Raw genomic sequence first — 25,493 nt, 5'->3', positions numbered from 1 at the left:
GAGGCAATAATGAGATGAAGGCAGAGCTTCTGTGGCAGCGAAAATGACCAGCACCACCCTTGAACAGGTTGTAACAACTCATCTCCCTCGCAATGCCCTTGCTGCCTCCTCTCTAAGCTTTTGAATTTATTTATGTTACCGTAGTGGTGCCACGACTAGGACCCCTCGCCTTCATCGTGCATGGCATTCTGGCATTGATACTGTGCTCTCACGACAAGGACGACCATGAATCTTGGATTCGTAAACCTGCTCTTGTGCCGATGCCATTGGTGCGATGACAGCTGCCTCAATTATGTTAGCGTTTTTCCATGGCTTCCAATGTGTGTGAGAAGAAGGGAAGACAAGATAGCCTCACACCAGACAGCATCATTGTTCCGTGAGCGATGTCTCCCATGTCGGGCTCTGTGTGATGTGTGCTCCGTCCCGTTTTAAAGTTGTTGTGTCAAAAACAGCGCTGTTATTGAAAACAGTGTCTCCGGCTCAGCTATTCACATCGCACCAATTTGATTACTTGAGTGGAGGAGCTGGTAGTATATCGTGTGAACCTCGGAAATGACCCCAACCATTATTGCTACAATTAAGTATAATGTCACAGCGGTTTTCGTCATGCACATCAACTTGCGATTACTGTGCTGCAACAAGTGTGCCATTATCATTGTTGCAAAGGCATTAGACAGGAATACCTTTTAATTTGGAATACTGTTGCAAGAAATGGGTTCTTGCACTTAAATATGATGTGTGCTAGCACTCAGAAAAATAAGAGGTGTTGCACAGTTAATTGTACTATCATCCAGAATGTAACCAGCTACTGCCGAAAATATTCCAACTATGCCACATTGTGTGATCAACAGTCACTCTTACTTGGATCTTTTAGTGATTGCTTATTAAGGTGTCACTTTTGTGGTTCCTTTATAGGTTTTCTACAAGCTGCAAGAAATATCAGCAACCGTCTGCCTCATTTTAACACGAAAGTGTTTTATGCCGGGGTCCACCAAGACTTCACTGACGTATTTCCGTCACGGAAATACGTCATAGAACATAATACAAAGAAAGAAACCAGAAGAAAAAGTTCCACAAACATGCAAAATTTGGAAATCGAACCCACGACCTCTCGGTCCGCGACGATAGATCGCCGAGCGTTTAACCCATTGCGCCACAAACGCATTTGCAGAGAGCTACACAGACGCGCCTTATATATCTAACACTCCTCCGTGTACCCGCGCTCTTGCTCGGGGCGGTGCCGCCGCCTACGAGCAGAAAAGAGAAGTACTGCATTATGACACTAACGCGCACCGACAGTGAACGCTTCGGCTGTCTCAGCACTACGACGCCTCGATGCCAGCATTCGAAGGGACGCTGGCATCAAGAAGCACTAACAACGCCACCTAGGTGGCGTTGGTAGTGGCGTTCACCGTACTCAGCACAGCGGAGCGTGGCCTCCGCAATTAGCTCTGAAAATGTTTCTGAAGTTGATCGCGGAGGCTGCAATTACGACGCGCTGTACGCGCTGATTTGACTCGGTGACGATTCAGTTACGTGCTTTGTCTTGCGCGTTGTATTAGTGTGTCAGTTACGTGCTTCGTCTTTCGCGTTGTGCTAGCGTGTGCAGCGTAGTGCAGCTTCCATATGCACGACGGTTGCTCATGGTCATCGACGTTGGTAGTCGTGATGGAGGAGACGTGCCACCAGGCGTCAGCGTGGGTGCATCAACGCCTAAGGGCGCTTTAGCCACAAAACACCAATAGACATTATATATCAATGTGCAATAAACATTACACTACTTCTGTGAAGACACGTTTCACTTTCGTGTTCTATACCGATTCCTATATAAGAGGGATCAACCACATTTTTTTTACCAGTTCTCAAGATGCGAACAAGTTTAAAAACTAGTATATCCTAGCGCTTTCTATTACCTACTTTTCTTTAATGAGTGAAGGTTCAATTTGGTTTCTTTACGTTAACAGCAAATTTTTTATTTGTTTAGTTGCATGTCATTAGTGCTGTGTTAAACCAAAGACGCATAAACCACAATATGTATTGCTCCTGTATTGTTTGAGGTTGTCAATAAAACAAGGCGACTGACGTCTTGTGTTGCAGATGGACTTAATTGGATTTGTCTTGGGACATGTTTTATCATGAACATCAGGAATTGCAAAGACAGACTGCGCGCAAATACGCAAACAATCTCTGCAGGGGCGTATGGTATGGTATGGTAAAACTTTATTATTGTCCGTCGGAACGCACGTCAGCACATAGCGGGCCGCTCCCACGTCGGCACAGAAAGGCCGAGCCTCTCTGCTGCGTCGCGGGCCCGATGGACAGCCCATAGCTGTGCTTCAAGATCGGGGCTGCTTAGGACAGCCTCCCATTTGGTCGACGCGACATCGTCGCCGTCGTGTAACGCGGGGCACCGCCAGAGCATATGTTCCAAGTCAGCTAGGTCTGAGCATAGCTCGCAAGCATTGGCCGATTGTATATCTGGGTATATTCTGTGTAACAGTGCGGGGTTAGGGTATGCCCCGACCTGGAGTAATCTGAGTGTCAACGCCTGTGGTCTGTTTAGTTTCCTATGTGGCGGAGGATATCGTCTCCGTCCCATGTAAAAATGTTTCGTAAGTTCGTTATATGAGGAGGGAGGGTCCCGATTGTCCATAACCTCAGCGTCGCGCCACCCGGTAGCTACGCGGTCAACGACTCCTCGCGCAGCTCTGTGGGCCGACTCGTTGAGGTTGGGCGGGGCGCCCTTGATCTGCCCCATGTGTGCAGGGAACCAGATGATCGTGTGCGACTTGATGTCCTTGCCCCGTAGAATGCGCACGACCTGCTCCGAAACGGTGCCCTTGGCGAAAGCTCGTACAGCCGTCCGCGAGTCGCTGTAGATCGTGGTCCTTTTGTCGTCCAGCAGGGTCAGGGCTATGGCCACCTGCTCCGCCACCTCGGCCGACTTCGTTCGAACAGTCGCACAGTTCGTGATTTTCCCATCGTGATCGATGCCCACCGCTACGAACGCCGTCCCGTCTGGGTACCGGGCAGCATCAACAAAACAGCAATCCGGAGCCTCTTCCCGAGCTTTGCCCAGGAGAGCCTTGGCCCTAGCTCGTCTCCGACCTACGTTGTGTTCGGGATGAACGTTGCGTGGAATTGGAGCCACGACAATGCGTTCCCGCTGTTTTAGAGGGAGACCGCAGAAGCGGGACTCGATTTCCGCCGGCGGAACCCCCAGCTCCCGCAGGATGCTCCTACCCGCTTGGGTGGTGGACAACCTGGCGTACTGCGCCCTCTCCTGCGCTTCTGCGATCTCTTTCAGCGTGTTGTGCATGCCGAGACACATCAGTTTCTCCGAGCTTGTGTACATGGGCAGGCCGAGGGCCCTCTTGATAGTCTTCCTGATCAACGTGTTGAGCTTGTCCCTCTCCGACCTTTGCCAATTGTGCATGGCCGCCACGTAGGTAAAATGACACATTACAAAGGCGTGCACCAGTCTCACAAGATTGTCCTCTCCAAGACTCTGCTGCCGGTTGGCAACTCTCCATATGAGTCTGATGGCATTATCCGTTTTCTTGGCTAGTTTTGACACCGTCAGGTTATTGGAGCCGTTTGATACCTAGGACCCGGAGGGAGTCCACCCTGGGGATGACACTGTCCTCACTTGTCCGTAGAGTGATGTCGACGTCCTCTACAGGCTTCCAACTCTTCGGTTTGGGCCCCCTTCGCCTGGGCCTGTAAATGAGCAGTTCTGATTTCCGAGGGGAACACTGAAGGCCGGTCGGCTTAAGATATTCCTCCGTTATCTCGATGGCTTCCTGCAACGCAGCCTCCACCCGTCCATCACTGCCTCCGGTACACCAAATGGTGATGTCGTCTGCATATATTGTGTGGTTGATACCCTCGACTTCGGAGAGTCTCCTCGACAGACCGATCATGGTTAGGTTAAACAGGGTCAGGGATATGACAGACCCCTGTGGCGTCCCTCTGAAACCCAGCCTAACCGAGTCCGAAACGAGGTCTCCCGCCCTGAGAGTGGCTTCTCTGTCCGCAAGGAATGATCGTGTGTAGTCGTGGAAGTGCTTGCCCAACCCGAGGCTAGATATCTGGCTCAAGACAAAGGAATGCAAGACGCTGTCAAAGGCCTTCTCCAGGTCTAATCCAAGTATGGCTCTCGTGTCCCTCGTGTTACGGTCAATGACTTGATATTTGATGAGCTTCATGGCATCCTGTGTTGACAGTCCTGCCCTGAAGCCTATCATATTGTGTGGGTAAATATCCCGGTCTTCCAAGTATCGCGAGACCCTGTTTAAGATAGCATGTTCGGCGACCTTGCCCACGCACGAAGTGAGTGAAATCGGTCGGAGGTTATCGAGACTAGGGGGCTTGCCCGGTTTGGGGATGAGAATGGTGGCAGCCCTCCTCCACATCTCCGGTACTTTTCCGTCGTTCCACATCTTGTTGATAACGTCCGTCAGGTACTCCACCGACTTGTCGTCCAAGTTCCTCAGTGCCTTGTTTGTAACTCTATCCGGACCCGGGGCCGACCTGCCGTTTAAATCGTGCAGGGCCCGCCAAACGTCCTCGACACCAAACTCCGCATCCAGCTCCGGTTTCGCGACGTCCCCATATTCTGGGATGGGGGACGCCGGACCGGAGGCTACCGGCAAGTACTTCGCGATCAACCTTTCCATAACCTCCTCGTCCGAGGATTCTTGCCTGGCCCCGTGCAGCGCTCTTCCCAGCGTGCTCCGCTGGTTCGACTTGGTGTTGGTCTCGTCCAGCAGATGCTTTAGGAGGTTCCAGGACCCCCCGCTCCGCATCTGGCCGTCAGTCGAGTTGCAAACTTCATCCCATTGCTGTCTGGAAAGGACTTTGCAGTGCTCTTCGATGCTTCTGTTGACCTCGGCAATCTTCTTGCGGAGCCTTCGATTGAGCCGCTGACCCTTCCATCTGGCCAGAAGGGACTGCTTGGCCTCGAGTAGGTGCGCCAGCCTGCTGTCCATCTTCTGTACCGGGAGGTCTGTGCTAACCTCTTTGGTCGCGCCCTCAATGTCCTCACGAATCTCTGCAATCCATCGCTCCAGGTCGGGCCTCTCTTCCCCGGTCCGCTCCTCTCTCAGCTTGCGGAACTTGTCCCAGTCGGTGAATCGGAACTTGCGTTGTCTGTTCTGCTCGATCCGAAGGACGGTGGCCAAGACGTAGTGGTCGCTGCCAAAGTCCATGTTAAGGTTTGTCCAGTTCACCTCTGCCACTCCCCTGACGAAAGTGAGGTCCGGAGTCGTGTCCCGGCTGGATGACGTACCGCACCTGGTTGGGAAGGCAGGGTCCGTGACCAACATCAGGTCCAGATTTATTGCCTCTCTCCATAGGTCCTCCCCTTTACGGGTGTCATACGGGTAGCCCCACGTATGATACGGAGCGTTGAAGTCACCCGCCACGACCAGGGGAGCGCCTCTGGCGAGATGTGCAGCTTTGGAGACAAGGGCTCTGAAGCGTTGCCTCAGATCCCTGGGACTGCTGTACACATTCAAAACAAAGATGCTCTCTCTGTTCGCCGGGCCGGGAATGATTTCTACCATGACGTGTTCGACCTTGCTCGACGCCAGCCTGAGGTCATGAACGACGTGGGTAAGCTTTTTGCTGATCAGTACACCCACTCCTCTTCCTTCGTCGTGTTTTGCGACAGACCGGTAGCCGGGCAGCACGATGCTGTTAGTTAGTGTTTCCTGCAGGAGTACTACGTGAGGCTTTTCCGAGTGCGAGCGAATAAATTGCTGCAAGGGGGCCCTTTTGTGCAGAAACCCCCTGCAGTTCCACTGCCATATTCTGAATGAATTAGTTTGCACAGCCATCCTGTGGCTGTTGCAGCTGCGTTGCTGAATTGGTCCTGTGAGGAACACTCACGTTCTGTGCCGCCGAAGCCGTCGACGGGAGTGACAGCGCCCTCGGCCCCACGGTTGGAGCTACCACATTCTCTAAGAACGCCTCAATCTTGCAAAATCGCTGGTTGTATCTCTCCTCCATGGCCAACATACTGCCCTGAATGTGCGAGACCGTCTCGCTTAGCTGCTTCATGCTCTCGCTAAGGGAAGAGAGCATCTCGCGAATTTCCGATTTAGCCCTACCCGTAGGCGTGTCTTGCTCTCTAACTATGGCCCTCTTTTTGGCGGGCCTCTCCGTCTCGCATTCCTCAGCCATAGGTGTATCCGCCGGCTGTGGCGTCTGCCTATCTTTCGCGGCAGGTTGTGTACCTCCTACCTTCTTAATTTCCGCTATCTCAGCCATGAGACTAGCTATCGTGTCTCTCATAATCCTATTCTCACGCTCGAGTTGTGCAAGCCTCTCGCTTTCTTTGCTGTGCTAGCCAGAAATTTTTTTCGGGGGGGGGGGTTCACCGGCCCGACTAGGGGGGGGGGGGGGGGCAAGCTTCTGCTTTCCTCTACGTCACGTGATCGATAATAAATATCGGTAGTTTAAGCAGACTGTATACATGTATATCAAAGACATGGGACCCCCCCCCCTCGCGTGTGCTTGTGAAGAAATTGAGTAAAAAGTAAAGTAAGCGCAGTAAATACAGTAAGTACGACAGGTACAGTGGGCGTTTGGAGCAACGCTCTCTCATCGCGCCACTGAATGGACCAGTCTTCGAAAACGCATCATTGAGACGACCCGTGCGATCGGAGAGGACATCATTATTTGTTAATTTCCGTTAAGCGTAGATGGCGTCGTCCTCGTCGGGGCGAAGTGCGTTTCACAAGTCAAGGACGGCTATTCGCGTGAAAATGCACGTGTGACCAGGCTATACCTACTCCCATAGCAATAGCTTGTTCGCTGCGTCTTTGCGCTAGAAAACTTAAATACGCGCAAAAACGCGTAAGGCTTTTTTTTTTCGTAGCTTTCGTCGCCCTGCTCCCTCATACGAAAGGGTTGCATTTCCTGCGGCAAGTGCATGGGCCACTGTGTCTTCCGCTGTGTGCGAGCGTGCAGCCGTCATTTGCCTTTACGTCAACAGATTCAGAATTGTACAGAATATTTCACCGCACAGCATAGATATGGCATGTGTACGCATTTTAAGTAGCGCGTGCAACTCATTTCTGCTTCACTTACGCCAGTGCAAAGAGGAAGCCGCCTTGTACCTCACAGAATCTCGACTGATTGGTGTACTAGTGATGCAGGAATGAACTCCGGTCTTGTTCAGTGCATAGTGCACAAACTGCGCATAATAAATTTCTCAGGACGCGTGAACTCTGACGAGAACTGTCAGCGCCTGCAACAAAAGTTTACTTACGCTGTACTGCGCACAGCAGTAATTCATGCTTGTCGGCTGTCTGTTTCGTGCATTATGTTGCGAGTCGGTGGAATTTCACTGCTGTCATCAACCCCTTCGTGTGTACATTGCTGGTTTGGGATTCCACAACAAAACAGCAACTAGCAGCTTTCCGTAATTGCTGGTTTGAGATTCAACAACACAACAGTAATTACCAGCCTTCCGTGGGGGCGCAATCGCAAACAAAAGACGTTTCGCACGCAGAGTAAGCCTACGTCCATACTTGGGAAGCGGCAAGCGGGCAGAAAGGCCAAAGCGGCCGGAAAAGTTTTTCCGCGCCTGTCCAAGTTGTTCACATTTGTTTTGCTACCGCCGCAGCCGCCACTGCTATTTTCGTCCAGATCCACCTCGTCTGCGTACGTTTGTCGGCGTGGTGGCGCTCATTATCGCATTATTTCGAGCGGTATGTTCATTCTTTGACCCACGTACCGTCATCAAAAGTGATCATTTTACGCAACTTGGCATGTCATCTGCAACCTTCGGTAAATTCCTCGTTGGCGTTCCGTAATTCTCCTCACACGGGCGCGGTAGGGCTGAGTCACAGGTTGGTGCCTAGGCGATGATAATATTTCTTTAATAGCTTTTATTTACAAGTTGTAATAACATTTCATCATTTCGTATTGTCGGCGCCTCCAGGACACCAAAGGGGCAACGGGAACACCACAGCTAAAACCCGGGCTGGCCCTTGTGTTGGGGCTCGCCAAAGCCTGCGTGTCCTACATGAGACCTACACTCCCAATCTATCGTCGCGACAAGAAAAGCACCCCGCGACTTCTGCAACATACCATACACGAGCGAGGAGAATTATGGAGCGCCAACGAGGAATCTGCCTAACTATTGTCTGCCGTGGAAGCGGTAGAAGAAATGGCTTTTATACTTCTACCTACTTGTTTTCTAGAAATGGACAATGAATAAACGGAAGACGCGGACGCCTCGGAAACGGCGGTGGTGGGTTCGCCTGGCTTTGCAAAAGCGCGAGAAGTTGGGTCATGCCAAGGCTTCGTTGCCGCACCTCCGGTCGCACGACGTTGAATACTATCGCGAGTATTGCTGACAGTACGTTTTAGTGCCACTCTTGTCGCAGAGAAAGGGCTGGTTCTTGATCGCGTCGATCAGCATTACAGCCTACACTTTTAGTGCCATGTTCAATTTTACAACCGGTTGTTTACATGCTAGTGTTAGTGTAGCTTCCAGTGAAGCAGAACGACTTTGCACCGCGTTTCCACTTCGTCATGGCGAAAAATTCGGCCCGAGACCGATTTGGCTCGCAGCCTGTTTTTCTGCCTGTTTTGCCGCCTAGGCGGGCGGATTTTTGCAAGATTTTGCCGCTTCCGAGAGCTTTGAGACCAAGTGTGAACGTAGCCTAAGATCCTGCGCGTGCGTGGCCTAACCGGCACCTGAAGGGAAGCGGCGGAAATGTATACCGGAGATTTCGACCACCTGGGGTCTTTAACGTGCACCTAAATCTAAGTAAACGGGCCTCGAGCGTTTTTGCCATCACCTAAAATGCGGCTGCCGCATTTGTTGCTTCATTTGTTGCGCATTTGTTGCTTCAGAATGCGGCCGCCACATTATCGCCCAAAACTTCACAGAGTGTCAAAGCCTTGACAAACACCGTGACAGTTTTTTCCATATGCAGATATGATTCCCTGTAAATTATCAACCCAAACGGAAGCGCCCAGGAATGAAATTGTGATAGTAGCACCGGTTTCATGAATTATGTCAGCGCAAAGCGACGAGAACAAAGGGTGGGTAAGTGGGGAGGGGGGGGGGTTGCGGAAAAAATTTCGGGGTGGGTTTGAACCCCCTCAACCCCCCCCCCCCCCCCCCCTGGCTACGCCCCTGAATCTCTGACACGTGGAAGAAAATTCACGAAATGCTATCCACGGTGGTCGACTGCGCTCGTCGAAGATGGCGCCACTCATCTACCACCAAATCTAAAGCACAGATAATGCGATTTAGCTGGGGAGATGATGATCAGCACCCACCTTGCAATTCTCACAGCATGGCCCTGCTGAACAGTTTGCTTCAACACGCAGTTTGCATGTGATTGGGTCACAGCAGGGGTCAGCCTTTGCACACTCCTGGAATGGCACAAAAAGATATTTTAGGAAATAACTCTTTAGTGGGGACTAAGAAAAACAACTCTGCTGATGTTTCTAGAAAGGAGATCTTTGAGAGGTCAATGAAATGGTTCAGGAGCTGTTTTCCCGAGTCCTTCTTGAACACCATACCGGACAGTTGCAATGGATCTGCGAGAACTGCAGTTCTTGTTGATCAAGCTTAAGCATAGCAACGTGCCATGGAGAGTTGACATCCTCATGCACCATGTCAGTGCCCTTGCTAGGGCAAAGGTCAATTCCAAGCCAACTATTCAACAGCCACACAACAAAGATGGTGAATAGAGCACTGGCTCTAATGCAAGCCATGACATTGCCATGTTTATTTCGCCAGCTGACTTCACAGATGCAGAGCCTAATGTAATGAACAACAAACTTGAGCAGTGCATTCTGAATGAAATGTTTCAAGCGAAGTCAGCCCAGTCAAAATTGTTCATTTCATCCAACAGGTTTACTTACCAAGGAACAGATGTTATGAAGGTGCATAAAATGAGGACTAAGAAAGATCAACAACATATGCGCTGAGTAGCAATGTTGTGTGTATTGCAACAAAGAAATAAACGTTTCAAGCCAAGTCAGCCCAGTCAAAATTGTTCATTTCATCCAATAGGTTTACTTACCAAGGAACAGATGTTATGAAGGTGCATAAAATCAGGACTAAGAAAGATCAACAACATATGCGCTGAGTAGCAATGTTGTGTGTATTGCAACAAAGCAATATATGTATGTGGAACAAGCAGAGCCCCCCACATGCATCGAGCATATCGTCAAAGCTATAAAATCACAGATAAAAGTTTCTACGCAGAAAAAGGGGTGAATAATCGATATTTAAAAAAGCTGTTTTCCTTCAGGAATGGTCTAAGGTGCACTTTCTAAAAATGAGATTTCTTTTTTGCTTAGAGATATCGAAGCTGTGCTCACACATTCATTAGGGAGTTTTAGTACAGCGGAAAACAGCAAACGCAAGGATTTAACGTTAGCGTTGCGTGCTGCAAATTGCGCATGTGCAGAATGTAAATGTAGCCAGAACTCTTATGTACGTACGCTATTTCCGGAATATAGCCTTCAACGCTAATGCACGCAAGGAATTCCGTACGTAGAGCAAGATGGCGGCGCCTGTTGAAGCGAGAGCCGTCCACTTCGGATCTATCGAGTCGTCGGCCTGCACTGTTTGGCTCATTCGTTTCCCACTAATGTTCGTGTTTGCTTTAGATTTGTGTGATGATGATTCGACAGCGGCGTACAGGTGACAAATGGGCGTTGTTTCCGATATACGTTCTCGATTTGTGGCGGAGTAGGCTTAACGAGAGGGTTTGCTCATGTTTGCTGTATCCGCCTCGAGATGGCGCCCAAATGTATTTGCGTTAGCGTTAGCGTTTTGCTCCGTTCCGCTATTCTAAATCACTACCTTGTACCATCCAGTGCAGCCTTTCTTTGCGTTAGCGTTGTGTCGCACACTAACGCTAATGTAAGCGTTTTCCGTTATACTAAAACTCCCTATTGCCTCCTATGTGAATCGCGTATGCTTCGGCTATCAAACGTGCGTAACCTTGTCGGTATCTGCTGATAACCCTACATGGTCTGGTGTGCATACACAATTGCCACAATTTATGTAGCGCCATTCCTTGCTTCTGACGAAGGTTGTTTATTTATTACAGATGTTTATTTGAACTGGTTTCAATGACATTTAACTCCGTTTTTTGAACACAAAACAGTACCTAGAGCAGCCAAGCTACTTTCATTCGAAGTAGTGATGAACAGGATACAGAGGCCCCCTCTATAACTAGCAATGAAGTTAGAAGGGCCTTGAAAGACATGACCAGGGGAAAAGCTGCTACAGAAGATGGAATAACAGTCAATTTAATCAAGGATAGAGGAGATATCATACTTGAAAAGCTTGCCGCCCTTTATAGGCAATTCCTCACGATTTCAAGTGTACCAGAAAGCTGGAAGAACGCCAACATTATACTCATCCATAAGAAGGGAGACGTTAAAGAATTGAAGAATTATAGACCCATTAGCTTGCTCTCAGTATTGTATAAAATATTCACCAAGGCAATTTCAAATAGAATCAGGGCAACACTTGACTTCAGCCAACCAAGAGAACAGGCTGGCTTCAGGAAGGGATATTCTACGATGAATCATATCCATGTCATCAACCAGGTAATAGAGAAATCTGCGGAGTACAATCAACCTCACTATATGGCTTTCATAGATTATGAAAAAGCATTTGATTCAGTAGAGATACCAGCAGTCATAGAGGTATTACGTAACCAAGGAGTACAGGAGTCATACTTGAATATCTTGGCAAATATATACAAGGATTGCACAGCAACCTTGGTTCTCGACAAGAAAAGTAGAAAGTTACCTATCAAGAAAGTGGTCCCGGGCAAGGATACACAATCTCTCCAATGCTATTCACTGCATACTTAGAAGAAGTATTCAAGCTCTTAGAATGGGAAGGCTCAGGAATGAGGATAAAGGGCGAATATCTCAGCAACCTTCACTTTGCAGATGATATTGTCCTATTCAGCAACAGTGGGGATGAATTACAGCAAATGATTGAGGACCTTAAGCGAGAAAGTATAAGAGTGGGGTTGAAGATTAATATGCAGAAGACAAAGATAATGTTCAATAGCCTGGCAAGGGAACAAGAATTCAGCATCGCCAGCCAGCCTCTAGAGTCTGTAAAGGAGTACGTTTATCTAGGTCAATTACTCACAGGAGACCCTGATCATGAGAAAGAAATTTATAGAATAATAAAATTGGGCTGGAGTGCATATGGCAGGCATTACCAAATCCTGACTGAGAGATCGCCACTGTCGTTGAAAAGAAAAGTGTACAATCATTGCATTCTACCAGGTGCTACATATGGGGCAGAAACTTGGAGGTTAGTAAAGAAGCTCGAGAACAAGTTAAGGACCACACAAAGAGCGATGGAAAGAAAAATGTTAGGCCTAACGTTAAGAGACAGGAAGAGAGCGGTGTGGATCAGAGAACAAGCGGGGATAGCCGATATTCTAGTTGACATTAAGCGGAAAAAGTGGAGCTGAGCAGGCCATGTAATGCGTGGGATGGATAACCGGTTGACCATTAGAGTTACAGAATGGATACCAAGAGAAGGCAAGCGCAGTCGAGGATGGCAGGAAACTAGATGGAGTGATGAAGTTCGGAAATTCGCAGGCGCAAGTTGGAATCAGCTAGCGCAAGACAGGGGTAATTGGCCTTCGTCCTGCAGTGGACATAAATATAGGCTGATATTCTAGTTGACATTAAGCGGAAAAAGTGGAGCTGAGCAGGCCATGTAATGCGTGGGATGGATAACCGGTGGACCATTAGAGTTACAGAATGGATACCAAGAGAAGGGAAGGGCAGTCGAGGACGGCAGGAAACTAGATGGAGTGATGAAGTTCGGAAATTCGCAGGCGCAAGTTGGAATCAGCTAGCGCAAGACAGGGCTAATTGGCCTTCGTCCTGCAGTGGACGTAAATATAGGCTGATGATGAGCTCTACAAACACAAACCAGTCATGTGTTCATGAATTTCTGGATATTTATCTGTCAGAACTGAAAATAAACATTTAGCTAGCAGTCAGTATGTACTTTTGTTTGTCCCCCATGGATTCCCGAATCAAATAGTCGCTATTCCCAAATCTGAATGCTTTCTTAATAGTTTTTGAATACTTGAAATCATCAGCTGTGCACAAGTGAACATGAAACTTAAGCAAAAATGCGATAACTTTGATGCCACCCACAATGGGCCTTATATATAGCACAGCAAGCTGCATTGATCAGGGGCTAAACTGTGGCCATTTGCGCTCAAATTTAATTCAGACATAGCATTCAGCAGTGGGCACTGTTTGGTGCCAGTATGGTCCTTCATATGGGGATGCAGCCACTGTGTGCTCCCTGCAGACATTATTTCATATACAAAACACGATCGAGGAGGGACCCCTACAAAAAACAAACTGGCTTCACAGAGTTTTTGTAATTACATTGCTGCGTTCTCCCGCAAGATGGTTGTAGGCGAACTCTTCACAAGTCAGTAGCCAAGCCAACACCACCATAGAATGTCTTACGGGTTCGTGGTGTCAGTTGCCCGTAATGCTACTTTCGCGAAATTTTTGTGTCTGTTCGTAATGGACAGTGAATCTCCTTGAGGTTTTGATTCGTCCTTAAAAAAACGCCCACAGAAACACTTCCAATGCTTCACACGATGCTAATAGAGCAAGTACTCAAATGTTCACGAGTTCTTGAGTAGTTTAAGTGTTTCCAAGAGGAGGCATGAGCATCAAAGGCCATCTTCATTTTGGCCAACCTTCAACGAGTGGTACCTACAAGATTGTTTAAAACGTTCCGAAAAAAAAAACCAACAAGAGTCATCGCTACATAACTGATAAGGTTCAAGAAGTAGCTGGTGTGATGTGGAGAGCTTGTGAATAGCTTTTGAGAGTTCGATTTGGGCATGAGCCACGAAGTTTGTTCCCCAAGGGCTCACAGAGGACAAAAACAAAGAACACTGTAGGATCTGAAAAATCACACTCAGAGGGAACCAAATGTGCTTTCGAAGATCATCACGGTTGGTGAAAGATGGTGATATTGGTGTCTAAATAAAACTCTCGGGATTGACGTGCCAAAACCGCGGTAGAATTATGAGGCACGCCGTATTGACAGACTCCAGATTCATTCTTGACCACCTAGGATTCTTTAGCGTGCATCCAATGCACTGTTGCATTTTGCCCCCATCAAAATGCAGCCGTTGCGGTCGGGATTTGATCCAGCGCCCTCAGGCTTAGCAGCGCAATGCCAAAGCCACTATGCCACCATCGCAGGTGTGGTGACATGGGTATGATCCCGAAAACTATTCCAATCTGTTTTTGTTCCAAATCCACCATTAGCACTCCATGAGAGGTGAAAATGACTCGGGCCCAGCACATAAGAGTGGGTGCTGCACCCGCATGGACAGGGCCCGAGCCATCTTGACGCATCACAGAAGGCAGATTTGGAATAAAAACAGATTGGAATAGCTTTTGTGATCGCGGCCAAGAGCCAACTAAAGACACCACCGTCTTCACCAAGACAAAAAAAAAAAAAAAAATTGCAACAAGTGCACTTGTGTGAAGACAGTGGTCATTGGTTATTTTTTTCTTGGTCGGTGTTTGTGGAATTGTGCAGCGAGAATTAGTTCCTCCTGAACAGAGTGTCAAACAGCAATTTTACTAGGATATATTGAGGCGATTGAGAAAGAATGCGCGAGGCAAACATGCAAAATTGCGGAATGTGGGTGACTGGTTTCCTCACCACGACAGCACCCCAACTCTTACTGCTTTGCCTGTGATGTGGTACAGTTAAACCTGGATATAACGAAATTGACAAATTCCCGGAAAACTTCGTTATAAAGAGTATTTCGTTATATGCAGGTTCGGCACGAAAATTCGAAAAATAATCGTTTACCGTATTTACTCGATTCTAACGCGCCCTCAATTGTAACGCGCACCTGTTTTCCGTTTTCGTCGAAGCACTCATCCTCGGAATGTCACACCAGGTCCCGGATGCATATTTACAATTGCTAGTAGGTACAGCGTTTGACCGCTGGCGCCGCGCCGCTCGCGCGTACCATGTTTCTAGCCGCCGCCGTTGGAACGGAGGAGGCGTTGACGGAGAAAACGCTGGGCTGGTGGTGACTAGCCTGCTGTTGGGATCGGTGGTATTATAAACGCATCACTGTTTTGATGATCCAAATATAATCTCACTATCAGGGAGGGAGCAGTCTACCTGACTGGAGCAGTATTTTTTTATTTGGGGTGTTGCTACGCTGCGCTCCGCAACACCCCAACGACCGCCGCTTCGCGTCGGCGCCCGGTACCACGGCTGCCGCTGTGGCACCGGGGTTCAAACGACCCCGCTGGCAAACAGAGAGAGAGAGAAAAAAAGAAAAGCGTGATATTAAAAAAAAACTCTAGCCCGGGCGGGATTCGAACCAGCGCACGCATGTTCCCAAAGCGAGCGCCGTAGCCACTCAGCCATACAGCCACGCTTGGAAGCGTTGCATTCATGCGAACCGTATGAATGCGTTCGAGCGCCCCTCGGCGAAAGAAACCACCTACAAACGCGGTACGCGCGAGCGGCGCAGCGTGGCGCCAGCGGTCAAACGCTGTACCTACTAGCAAATGTAGTGTTGCGTCCCGGATGCGTGTACGCGTGTCGTTTCGCACAAGCGCGAGGCATCGGAAACGAAGAGCGAGCGTCACGATGGCGTCGTAGCGTCGTATAGTGTTACAGTAGAACCTCGCTGTTACGTTCCCGGGGGCTGCGTTTTCCCGGCTGTTACGTCGTTTTCGACCGGTCCCGGCACAGCTCCCATAGAACTCAATGCATTGGTAACCCCGCTGTTGCGTCGCAACTATGGGACCGTTCCCGCATCATACGTTGCGAACTGCCACCCCGCGCCGGCCCGAGCGGCCATTTTGACTTTTCATGTCGCTTGGCTTGGTGGCTTGACGATGGAATTGGCCGCCCAAAGTGCCGGGGGCGACAACTATGACGTATTTTCGGTTTCCGCCAGCAAAAGTATGGCCCTTGAGATCCGTATTTGCTATATAAAGATGGAGTCCATGACGGGTACGGCCACGCTAGCGGCAAATAACGCGCGCGTCATGCGTCATGCAGCAGGCAGGCAGGCAAAGAACTTTATTATTATCCGGAGGCGGCGCTCGACCCCCATTAGGGGGTGACACCGGTGGGCCACTCCCACGACGGGACGGGGAGGTTAAACTCCACGGCCATGTCGCGGGCCCTCTGGATGGCCCTAAGCTGGTCTCTTTTGTCTTGGCTAGTGAGAAGATAGTTCCAGTCCGCCTCCGTAGAGGGAGACTCGCTGCTCTCGCGCAACGTAGGGCATTGCCACAGCATGTGTTGTAAGGTACATTTGGGGTGGCCACAGCGCGGGCACCCCGGCTCTATGCCATCCATGTATTTCGAACATTTTAGAGGCGATGCATACGCCTCCGTCTGTAACAGACGTAGAGTGATAGACTGAGCTCTGTTTAAGTTTGTGTGCGGGAGTGGGTACTTCCCCCGCTCCAATTGGTAATGTTTGCAAATTTCAGTAAAGGTTAACAACGGGTCTCTGAAGTACCTAGTAACGTCCTCAGCCTCCGAGTGGTTTTCCCCGACGCGGAATGTGAGACCTCGCGCCCGGGAATGAGCCAACTCGTTGGCATTAAGGATGGTTCCGTGTACGTGTCGGCCAACGTGTGCCGGGAACCAGATGATGTGCTTTTTGTCTGACCAATTAGCAGCATAGAGCAGCGAGCGGCAAGTTGCCGCGCGTCAGCGCCTTGCCGCGAGGCCACCGTGGCGGCAGCGCGATAAGATCTCCCGCGCTCTCCGAACGGGCGAGCAACACCGCGCGCGCTCGTTTTTTAGGGATGGTAATATCGATGAACGATTAATCGATTAATCGACTAAAAGTACGCCGCAAAACGATTAATTGTCATCGACGTCTACCTTTAATTTAATCGGTTTAATCGATTAAAGCAGTTCGATTAATCGTTTTCCAGACGGTGACTAAAGTGGCGTGAAAATTTTGAAATCGTACTATAGAATGCGGAGTACGAGCAACGGCAGCGCGACTGCGAAGACAGGGCGACTGTTGACTGTTTTCCCGAGTCCTGCCGAGCTGGCCAAGCGCTTCCCCGCTTTACGTACGCGTCACACAAGGTGCCTGGGGCCGGAGTGACGCCGCCCCAGTGGAGGAAGAAATGAACTAGGAGAGAGCATTACGTGAGGCTGCAAGTCTTGGCAAGCGAACTCACCGTCAAGCCATTTCTTTCGCTTTTTACCTCGCAGTATATAGTCAGCACGTGACCCTGAGAGACAACGTATTGGTTCGCAGTAGTTTCAAGTGGGTGCGCTCCCGTTCAGCTGCGCTGCTGCCCTGCACCCGGCAGCATTAAACCTACCACGCGCTCTGATGTGGCGATCACGTGTTGCGCCGTTACTTCATGTCAGTCGTGCTGCGATGATATCTTTTAATTTCTCCTTCCTCGATGCCCACCCTCCTCAGTAAGTGCCATTTTTAACATGCAGGGTGTTCATTTTTAAGTCTTACGGAATTTTTAGAAATCGCCTGTGGCGATTTTTATCATTGAGCTGGGTTATTCGATGAGGCGGACATTAGCACGAGAAATCGAAACACATATTCAACTAATTAACAAAAATCACTAATTAACTTTAGTTTTTACTTTACGACACATATTGCAATTTACGAATTGTAGCCGGTGAGCTTGTCAGGCGTATCCACTTGGAATGAATTTACAGAATGACACCAGCTTGGTGATATGCACCATCGTATACTCGCCGTAAAAATGCACTGTTGGTCCACTTACTTTTTTACCAAAATGCATTGAAGCACAAAAGTAACTGGAACGCCCATGTAATTCGTCCCACCCTTTGAGACATAATATCTCGAAACTGGTGTCATCCTGGAAATTCATTTCAAGTAGGTGCGTCTTGCAAACTGACCGCTACAATTCGTAAATTGCAATATGTGTCGTAAAGTAATTAACTAAGAAGTTCATTAGTCAATTTTTGTTAATTGGTTGAATATGTCTTTCGATTTCTCATGCTACTGATGTCCGCCTCTTCGAATAACCCAACTCAACGATAAGAATTATGCTACCTGCAACAGGCGATTTTTAAAAATTCCGTAAAAGTTAAATATTGTCACGTAGTAGTGACGGTGAAGGAAACAGTCGCAAAGCTGTGAATGACGAAACAGATGTTTTATTGGGCGAACCTGTGCCCACAAAAGCAAGTTGCACTCGAAGCACAACGATAGCGGCGAACACAGTCGGCGATCGTCGAAATCTGATCAGCGGCGAAACGCGTCGGCTTTTATACATAAGTCATCGAAGGTTCCAGGGCGACCCCATCGAAGCACTGGGGTCGCCCTGGTGCCCGCGTGTCTTCCAGAAAGTACTGGACAATTTGCGTCGCTCATACAATCAGATTACATAAGCGTCCGTGACAGTAGACAACGGATAGAAGCTTCGATAACGTTCGAGTAAACTTTCCGCCCTGCGCCGAGCGATAACGTTTAACATTTGTTAGCCGGTGAAAAGCGGTCACCGGGGAAAGATAAACAAGTAGTACACGTGTTAATATGAACACCCTGCCACTAGTCCCTAGTGGCAATTATAGTTGACCTCTAACAAATTAAACATTATTTTTTATCAAAGTTTATACGCTTGTATTTCTTATCCTGGTTCCACCTTTCAAACGTTAAATAGGTAAAATAGGTGAGTAGGTAACTGTGTTTCAGCCTTTTTAAAGCGCCCGAAAAAAAAGTCGATTAATCGATTAATCGACGAAAAACCCCGCAGCGAAAGCGATTAATCGATTATACGCTAAACCGACGAACGATTAATCATTAATCGATTAAAAAATTTCATCGACCATCCCTACGTTGTTTCATGCGAGAGACGATCGTCGATTGAAAACCCGGCGCGGACCGGCGGCGTTCCGGTTGTGATGACTCCGTGACGTCACCCTCGTCGCTCTTGATTGGTTCATCTCGCGGCACGCGGCATTTGCCGCAGAACCCATTTCGCGCGGCACGCCGCAAGACCCCCGATTCCTGCCGCTTTTGCCGGGCATGACGCGTTGCCGCGCGTTTTTTCCGCTAGCGTGCCCGTAAGTCCAAGGGCGATAACGCAGTCACCGCACGCCGTATGCTGTATGTGCGAGTGAAAACGTGCGAGGGGAGCCGACGACCGCGTCTAAATCTCGCGCGCGCAAGAAAAGCAGGGAGGAAGCGCGCCTTCTTCCGTTGCGCCCGAGGCACCGGCGAGGGAGCGAGGGGGGGAGGGATAGCGGGGCGGCGCGCGGTCGCGCAGGCCGTATCTTGAAAGCGATCGGCTGTTGCGGCAGAGTCTAGCAGTGTAGGTGCGTCGGTATAGCGGCTAGTAGCTTTCTGCGTGCTGTGTGTTCTCGGCGCTCAGTTTGCGTTGAAGCGATAGACAACAGCACGAAGGTCACTTCGCTCGCTTCTCCAGCGGCGCTTCCACACGCCGCCACAGCGCGTGTCCGCGCTCATCGAGTCTGATGTGCCACAACGTGTACCAGCGCGTCGGCAACATCAGCTGGAAAAGGAGAGAGTGTCGGCTTGGCGGGCTAGGCCAGCTGCAGCAAGCGGCAGGATCAGATTTGAATGAAGGGAGGGGGGAAGGTCACGCCCGCAGCGGCAAGATCGCCGGGTCGAGGGATGCAGGGCCGCCTCGCACACGTGCGCTCGCTTCGCATTCCATCGCGGCGGAGAAGGTGCTTCCGGTTGCTGCTCGCGCAAAAATGACAAAATTTGGGGCGAAATCTCGTGGTGGTCGGAGGGGAAAATTCGTTATATCGAGGGGGTCTCAAATACATGTGCTTCTATGGAGTAACGGCGGGGAATCGAAAAACTTGGTTATATCCAGGAATTCGTTATATGGAGGTTCGTTATAAGCAGGTTTAACTATATTTAGCCTCTCAGAGATGGGCCAACGTTCCCCAGAGACCATTTGTGTTATACCAAGTGCCCTGTGCTTTTTTTCTTTCTTCTGCTTTTCTTAAAGAAGAGAAATAATAATGGAAGATTGATCAGTTATGACAAATGAAGTGAAGATAGCTTCACAGAGGCCATTCAACTGCATTAAGCCTCAGCAGTTACACAGTTGTTTCGAACAGTGGGAGACAAGATTGGACAAGTCCATCGGCTACGATGGAGATTGTTTGCAAGCAAATTAGGTGCTTTTTCTCCTCAATGAAAATGAAATTTTACTTTTGGAGACAGTGCAGTTTTTCTTTTTCTCCCTCGTACTGACACCGTGTGCAGACGATGCGCATGTACAGTTCAGGCTTGAAAATGTATGCACAAATGCTAATGGTGTAAACCACCTTCAGATGTATAACTTGCTTGCAAGAAAGGCAAAAATTCAAAACAAAAGCCACATAACTACTTGTGTGATGGTGGTGGTAACTGCGCAAGCAGCCTGCTTACCTCCATAGTGCCACAGTCGCAGTCTTCGTCCTGCTCCTTGATGCCATTGCCACAAGTGCGAAAGTCTTCAAGCTGTGGGAGTGCAAAGAGCAAGAGAAGATTGCTAAAGCAAGCTCCTTGGTGGCAGTAATAAGTTCCAGCATTCTCTGGTGAACCAATGAACATTACTAAATAAAACCAGTGCGAATACTGCAGAACAAAACTGTTGATGTTACTGTATGAGCTATGCAATCCTCTCAGAATAGCAACTTCAAGCATACTTGCACAGCGAAACACTATTATTTTCAAGTGGAGACTGTGGTGGAAAACACAGTAACATTAGGACACTGTATACCTTGCATGCAAAAATAGCTAGGCTTAGATGAAGGCCAAGCCAGCAGCAAAAAGCAATAGAAGCTTATGGAAAAAGAAGACACCCAGCAGGTGAACTCAAAGCTAATTGACGCCATTGTGCAGGTGGGGAGCCAATGAACTTGCTGTCTGCCAGTCTACACTTTCAAGGTGCTGCATTAATCATTTTTAGGGGGACAAAAATGCAGGTGGGCATCCTATCGCATAATTGCTAAACATCTCAGTGGAGCGATGTCACCAGTAGACCAATACTCCCAGCAAACTAGCATAGCAGTAGTGCCGCCACTGTAGCTGTGAGCGGACCATGTATTGCAACATGTGAGCCTTCTTTTTGGAACTTTGCGTTCACTTTTTATTCTACTTGCATGTAAAAATAAGTGAACCAGCACTATTGAATTTTACATATTACAGTTTCAAACTGATTTTTCAGACCAAGAAGAGGCCGAAAAAGCAGTGCAGAAAATAGAGTAGTCTAGGAAATCAAAATTCGGATAAAAATAATTGGTACAGGTTACATTGATGGCAGCTGGAAAGCTCATTAGCGCACATTTTGCTTTGCTCGATCATTTGTTATATGATCTACTCAAATTTTATGGTAAGCATGCAATTTGTGTACTATACAATGCAACACACACTGATGCAACATGAGGAGGTCACAAACAGCCCAACCATGCATTGCTCTAAAGCCATGAATGGGACTGTGATGAGCTTTCTCGCTTGCACTGTCTAGGTATATTCTAGGCTGACCCAGTTGTGTGCCACTTCTAGCTGGCTGCCTTGAGATGATTGTGTGCACAATGTCTGCCTGTCATTGATTAAATTGATGGTACAATGTGGCAACAGCCAGTCATCAAGCTTCCAGTTTGTGTAGCTTTAACACAATGTCAGAAAATTTATTCCACAATGCAGTCATATCTTAGGAAACCTGAGCTTCTGATGTAATGGTGTAACGTGATGCTCAAAGCGTACATTTTAAATGGTTCTCATCGGCAATATAAAAGAGATACGGAAGTAGCATTTGGCATAGAGAAAGCAGGTGAAGTGAAGATGAGGTTTGCAAAATTTTAAGGCAACCAGTTAATTGGAATAGTCATAGTTAATTGCTAAAATAATGACACAGACTTGGATGTTCTTGCGAAAGCAAAACGCTGTTGTTTGCAAATGGTTTTCAGCACAGCAGTAATTATCGGTGTTTCTGTGACACACAGGCCTTAGCTAAGATGTCTGTCAACAAACTGTTAACACTCTCACGGTGGTCATTGACATGCCGTTATTGTCATGCCACCATTGTCATTGTTGTTCTGCCACTGAAACATGGATGTACATTCTTTAGGTTGTGTTTTAATAAAACATGCAAAAGCAATATACCTATAGTTAAAATGTCTTGTGCAATAAGTGATGTGGGGATGCACAGGGTGTCCACAGGGGATATGTCAGTGATTGCAAGTAACCCCTGCGAGTACATCACTGGTAGAAATAATTATGACTTGAACACTGTATTATCTATTAAGGTTGATTGAATGAGGCTAATGTCCACATAGAAACGAGGCACTAATTTACCATTGCTGAAGTGCAGTTTCTGCCTCATTTATTTAAATAGCATTCAAGCATCAGCCAAGTGACAAAGAACCCAGCTTATTCTATTCCCATTAGATAACACCAGTAGTTGATACAAAGTATGCAGCATCCTTGCCCGACATCATTTGAGAAGGATAATATTTACTCATGCTATTAGGCTTCATATTATGAGGTGAGTTGTCTCTTTGTTCCTTCTGCCAGTGCCATTTTGCGATGGCTGTGCTTTACTGACAAATCTTTAAAATGCCAATAAACAGTAAAACACTGTGCATGTGTGAACAGAGGAAACGGTATATTCGATTGTGAATTGAATACATCAGAAAACACATTTCTTTCAAATTGGAATTGAATGATTGAGACAACCTCCACCAACAAAACTAGACCAATGTTTTTCAACATTCAATAATGTAGGCTGCAATGTAGGTTGCAAGGTTGCCCATATCTTACTCACAGGCATTGAAGTTGCAAGCATTAGTTAATATTGTTGCATTAGAAAATTTGCTGCACAATTGTCAAACAGTGTGCAATAATTATATAATGACATTCACAGCATTAAAAAAATTCTGTGGTAATTATTTCTGCTCTTGCGATAAAGAACACCATAGGACGTGCAGCTACATCCAGCATTTAAAACAGTGACATCTGCACCAAAGAGCAAGCAGATTGTGTCGAAAACCGTCTCATGCCATGTGAACTTTAAGTCTTCATTATACACTGTCCTGTTGAAATGGATTTGACAGTGCTGTAGCAAAGTTTAAATGACCAAGTATGCCTGAGAAATTTTTTTTCGATTGGTCAGGTACTACATGAAAGTGGCAACTTAAGAATAACAAAAAGGTGCTTTGGTTCCGTGCCTTTAATTTATTAAATTGTCTCCAGGTATGACCTGTATTTTATTATATGGCTTAATAAAGTTTATGGTGTTGTTAATGTAGAAGTAGTAGTATATATATTTAGTAGTAGAAGTAATGATGATGGTGGCGGTGTCATGAGAGTCAAAATAGTAGAACTGCAACACAATAACCATGACCTGGCAAGCCATATTATGGTGCAATCAAATGCCTCAGCCATTACAGGTCATTGTGTTGCCAGACGTGGCAAGGAGTCTACAAGCTTTCTGGCAACCTACTCTACTGTGCAGCTAGTGCTCAGATGAAGGGCACACACACTAAAGGCACTGTGTATATGGCGACCCACTGTTCTGCAGACACTATAGCCTTTCCAAGCCCTCTGGACTGCTGACAAATCTAGGAGTGCGTGCCTTTGTCACGCCTTCGTCAGTACTTCCGTGAGGTGCCAACGGTGTGCAGTGAATTGGCACTGACGAAGGTCCCTGAAGGTCACCACAGTCCAAAAGAACCTGGAACACATCGTGTGGACATCACAGCGTCAGGGAGCCGCTGGCTGCCACCCTCTTCCATTCATTACCTGGCCAGGCTTGTTGAAGAGGCAGATGCCATGGCCAATGCGCAGTGCGTTGATGTACTCCTCCAGGCTGCATGATGAGAAGTGGTACGGCTGGATGTGGTTGGTTCCTCTGCAAGGTAAGCAAAAGTGTGACGCAGTGCAGAACAAGACTCATTCTCGTAAACAGGCTCACTCACAGAATGCCAGGTGCCATTATGCAGCCCCACGAGTCCTGGCACTGGCAGTTTCCTGCAGAGAACAAGGTCATGTGCACTGAACAAGGTCATCTCTTCACATCGGTGGATATTCATGCACGTGCAGCTGACCCCAAAATTTTTCAAAGCATGCAAGTCACGAAAAGGTTGTTTCCTCATCAATCCATCCCAAAATTAAAATGAGCAATTTGGATAGCACACAAGAAGAAACCAATGAGCCTTTCAATTTAAGCACAAATGCATTGGCTGCAGCGAGGTTTAGTTCTCTTTTTTTTAATTGCGATGGCAATTATATGGACACTCCAGCCGCATTTCTGCCGTTGGCGTCGGCGTGAGGTTCCATATAAAGTCCAAGGGAGATAACGTGAGGTTCCATATAAAGTCCAAGGGAGATAAAATCTTCGCCGCGCGCAGTATGCTGTGTGTTCGAGTGAAAGCGTGCGAGAGTGAGCCGGCGATCGCGGCTCAATCTCGCGCACTCAAGGGAGGGAAGCAGGAAGGAAGCGCCTAGTCTTCCGTCGTGCGCAATGCTCCAGGGGGGGGGGGGGGGGGGGCATTCTTCGCCAGGCTCCGAGGGGAGGTGTTTACTCCGGGTTGCTGTATCTTGAAAGCCATCTCTGCCATGCACTGTGTTTTCGCGGCTTAGTTCACGTTGATGCGAGACACACCACGAAGGTCAATTCGCTAGTTGCTGCTGCTGCGCTTCCTCACTGAAGCATTTGACAGCGAGTTTCCACGGTCATTGAGTGAGATGTGTTCATGTTTGCTTGTGCCTGCATGCCACCATGCTTGTTGATTTAGTTAGTATACCTATGTTTACAAGTTTATGCAGCCGATAAAACTACTAGCCTTACTTCGAATAGCTGTCCACTAATTTGCTATTGCAATCGATGCTTCTCCTTTTGAGCAAAACTGCCACATTTCTTTTTTCTTTGAATCCCACCTTTCTAAAAATTTTGGGGTTTGTGGTATGCAAATTTTATGGCACGCACGGGCAGGCTGCACTGGCCTGCCCAGTGAATTTTTCTGTGCCTGGCTCACCCTTTCAAAGTTCAAGCCATGGGAATGATGTGATGATGACAGTGGAATCTCTAAACAGAATGATGACAATGGAACGACCATGGCAACTTGACGATGCAGGAATGATCACAAGTAGGAGCATAAAGATAGGAGTGCCGTCCCGTTTGTGAGCTATTTGGCAAGGCGAAGGAATAGGCAATGAAAGCTTTGTTGTAAAATGTCTGAAAGTGTGACATACTTTATTAATGATAGATTAATATTCACGTACTCGTGACAATTGGTGCCTGAACATAAAACAGTCAAAGTCAACATTAGGATAAACGTCCAGGTACTGCCTAGTCCAACAGACAATACCACTGACCTCCGTCATCATGGCTCATTCCAAGATTGTGGCCTAGCATATGAGTCACAGTGCTGGCCACCAGATGGGGCTCGTACACATTTGTGTCCT

General features: G+C 48.0%; 1 protein-coding gene across 5 annotated transcripts in view; it reads right to left on the bottom strand.

Annotated features, from left to right (window-relative positions):
* The window catches only part of LOC119443163 (disintegrin and metalloproteinase domain-containing protein 11-like), a 123,063-nt gene that overhangs the window by 54,170 nt on the left and 43,400 nt on the right, over positions 1-25,493 (bottom strand). For 4 of the 5 annotated variants that reach the window (XR_007465769.1, XM_037708327.2, XM_049662620.1 and 1 more), the window contains 6 exons: positions 25,404-25,491; positions 24,005-24,056; positions 23,829-23,937; positions 23,662-23,760; positions 20,472-20,543; positions 9,304-9,399 (listed from right to left, as the gene is read on the bottom strand). Coding sequence is in view for 4 of the 5 variants with exons in the window: in XM_037708327.2 (XP_037564255.1) it covers positions 9,304-9,399; positions 20,472-20,543; positions 23,662-23,760; positions 23,829-23,937; positions 24,005-24,056; positions 25,404-25,491 (516 nt within the window). In the remaining variant the exon portion in view is untranslated. The remainder of the gene's footprint in view (positions 1-9,303; positions 9,400-20,471; positions 20,544-23,661; positions 23,761-23,828; positions 23,938-24,004; positions 24,057-25,403; positions 25,492-25,493) is intronic. The other variant, XM_037708328.2, reaches the window with a different exon arrangement.

This window comes from Dermacentor silvarum, chromosome 2 (genome assembly GCF_013339745.2).
Source record: "Dermacentor silvarum isolate Dsil-2018 chromosome 2, BIME_Dsil_1.4, whole genome shotgun sequence".
Classification (NCBI taxonomy): Eukaryota; Metazoa; Arthropoda; class Arachnida; order Ixodida; family Ixodidae; genus Dermacentor; species Dermacentor silvarum.
This window is presented reverse-complemented; position numbering and strand designations above follow the sequence as displayed.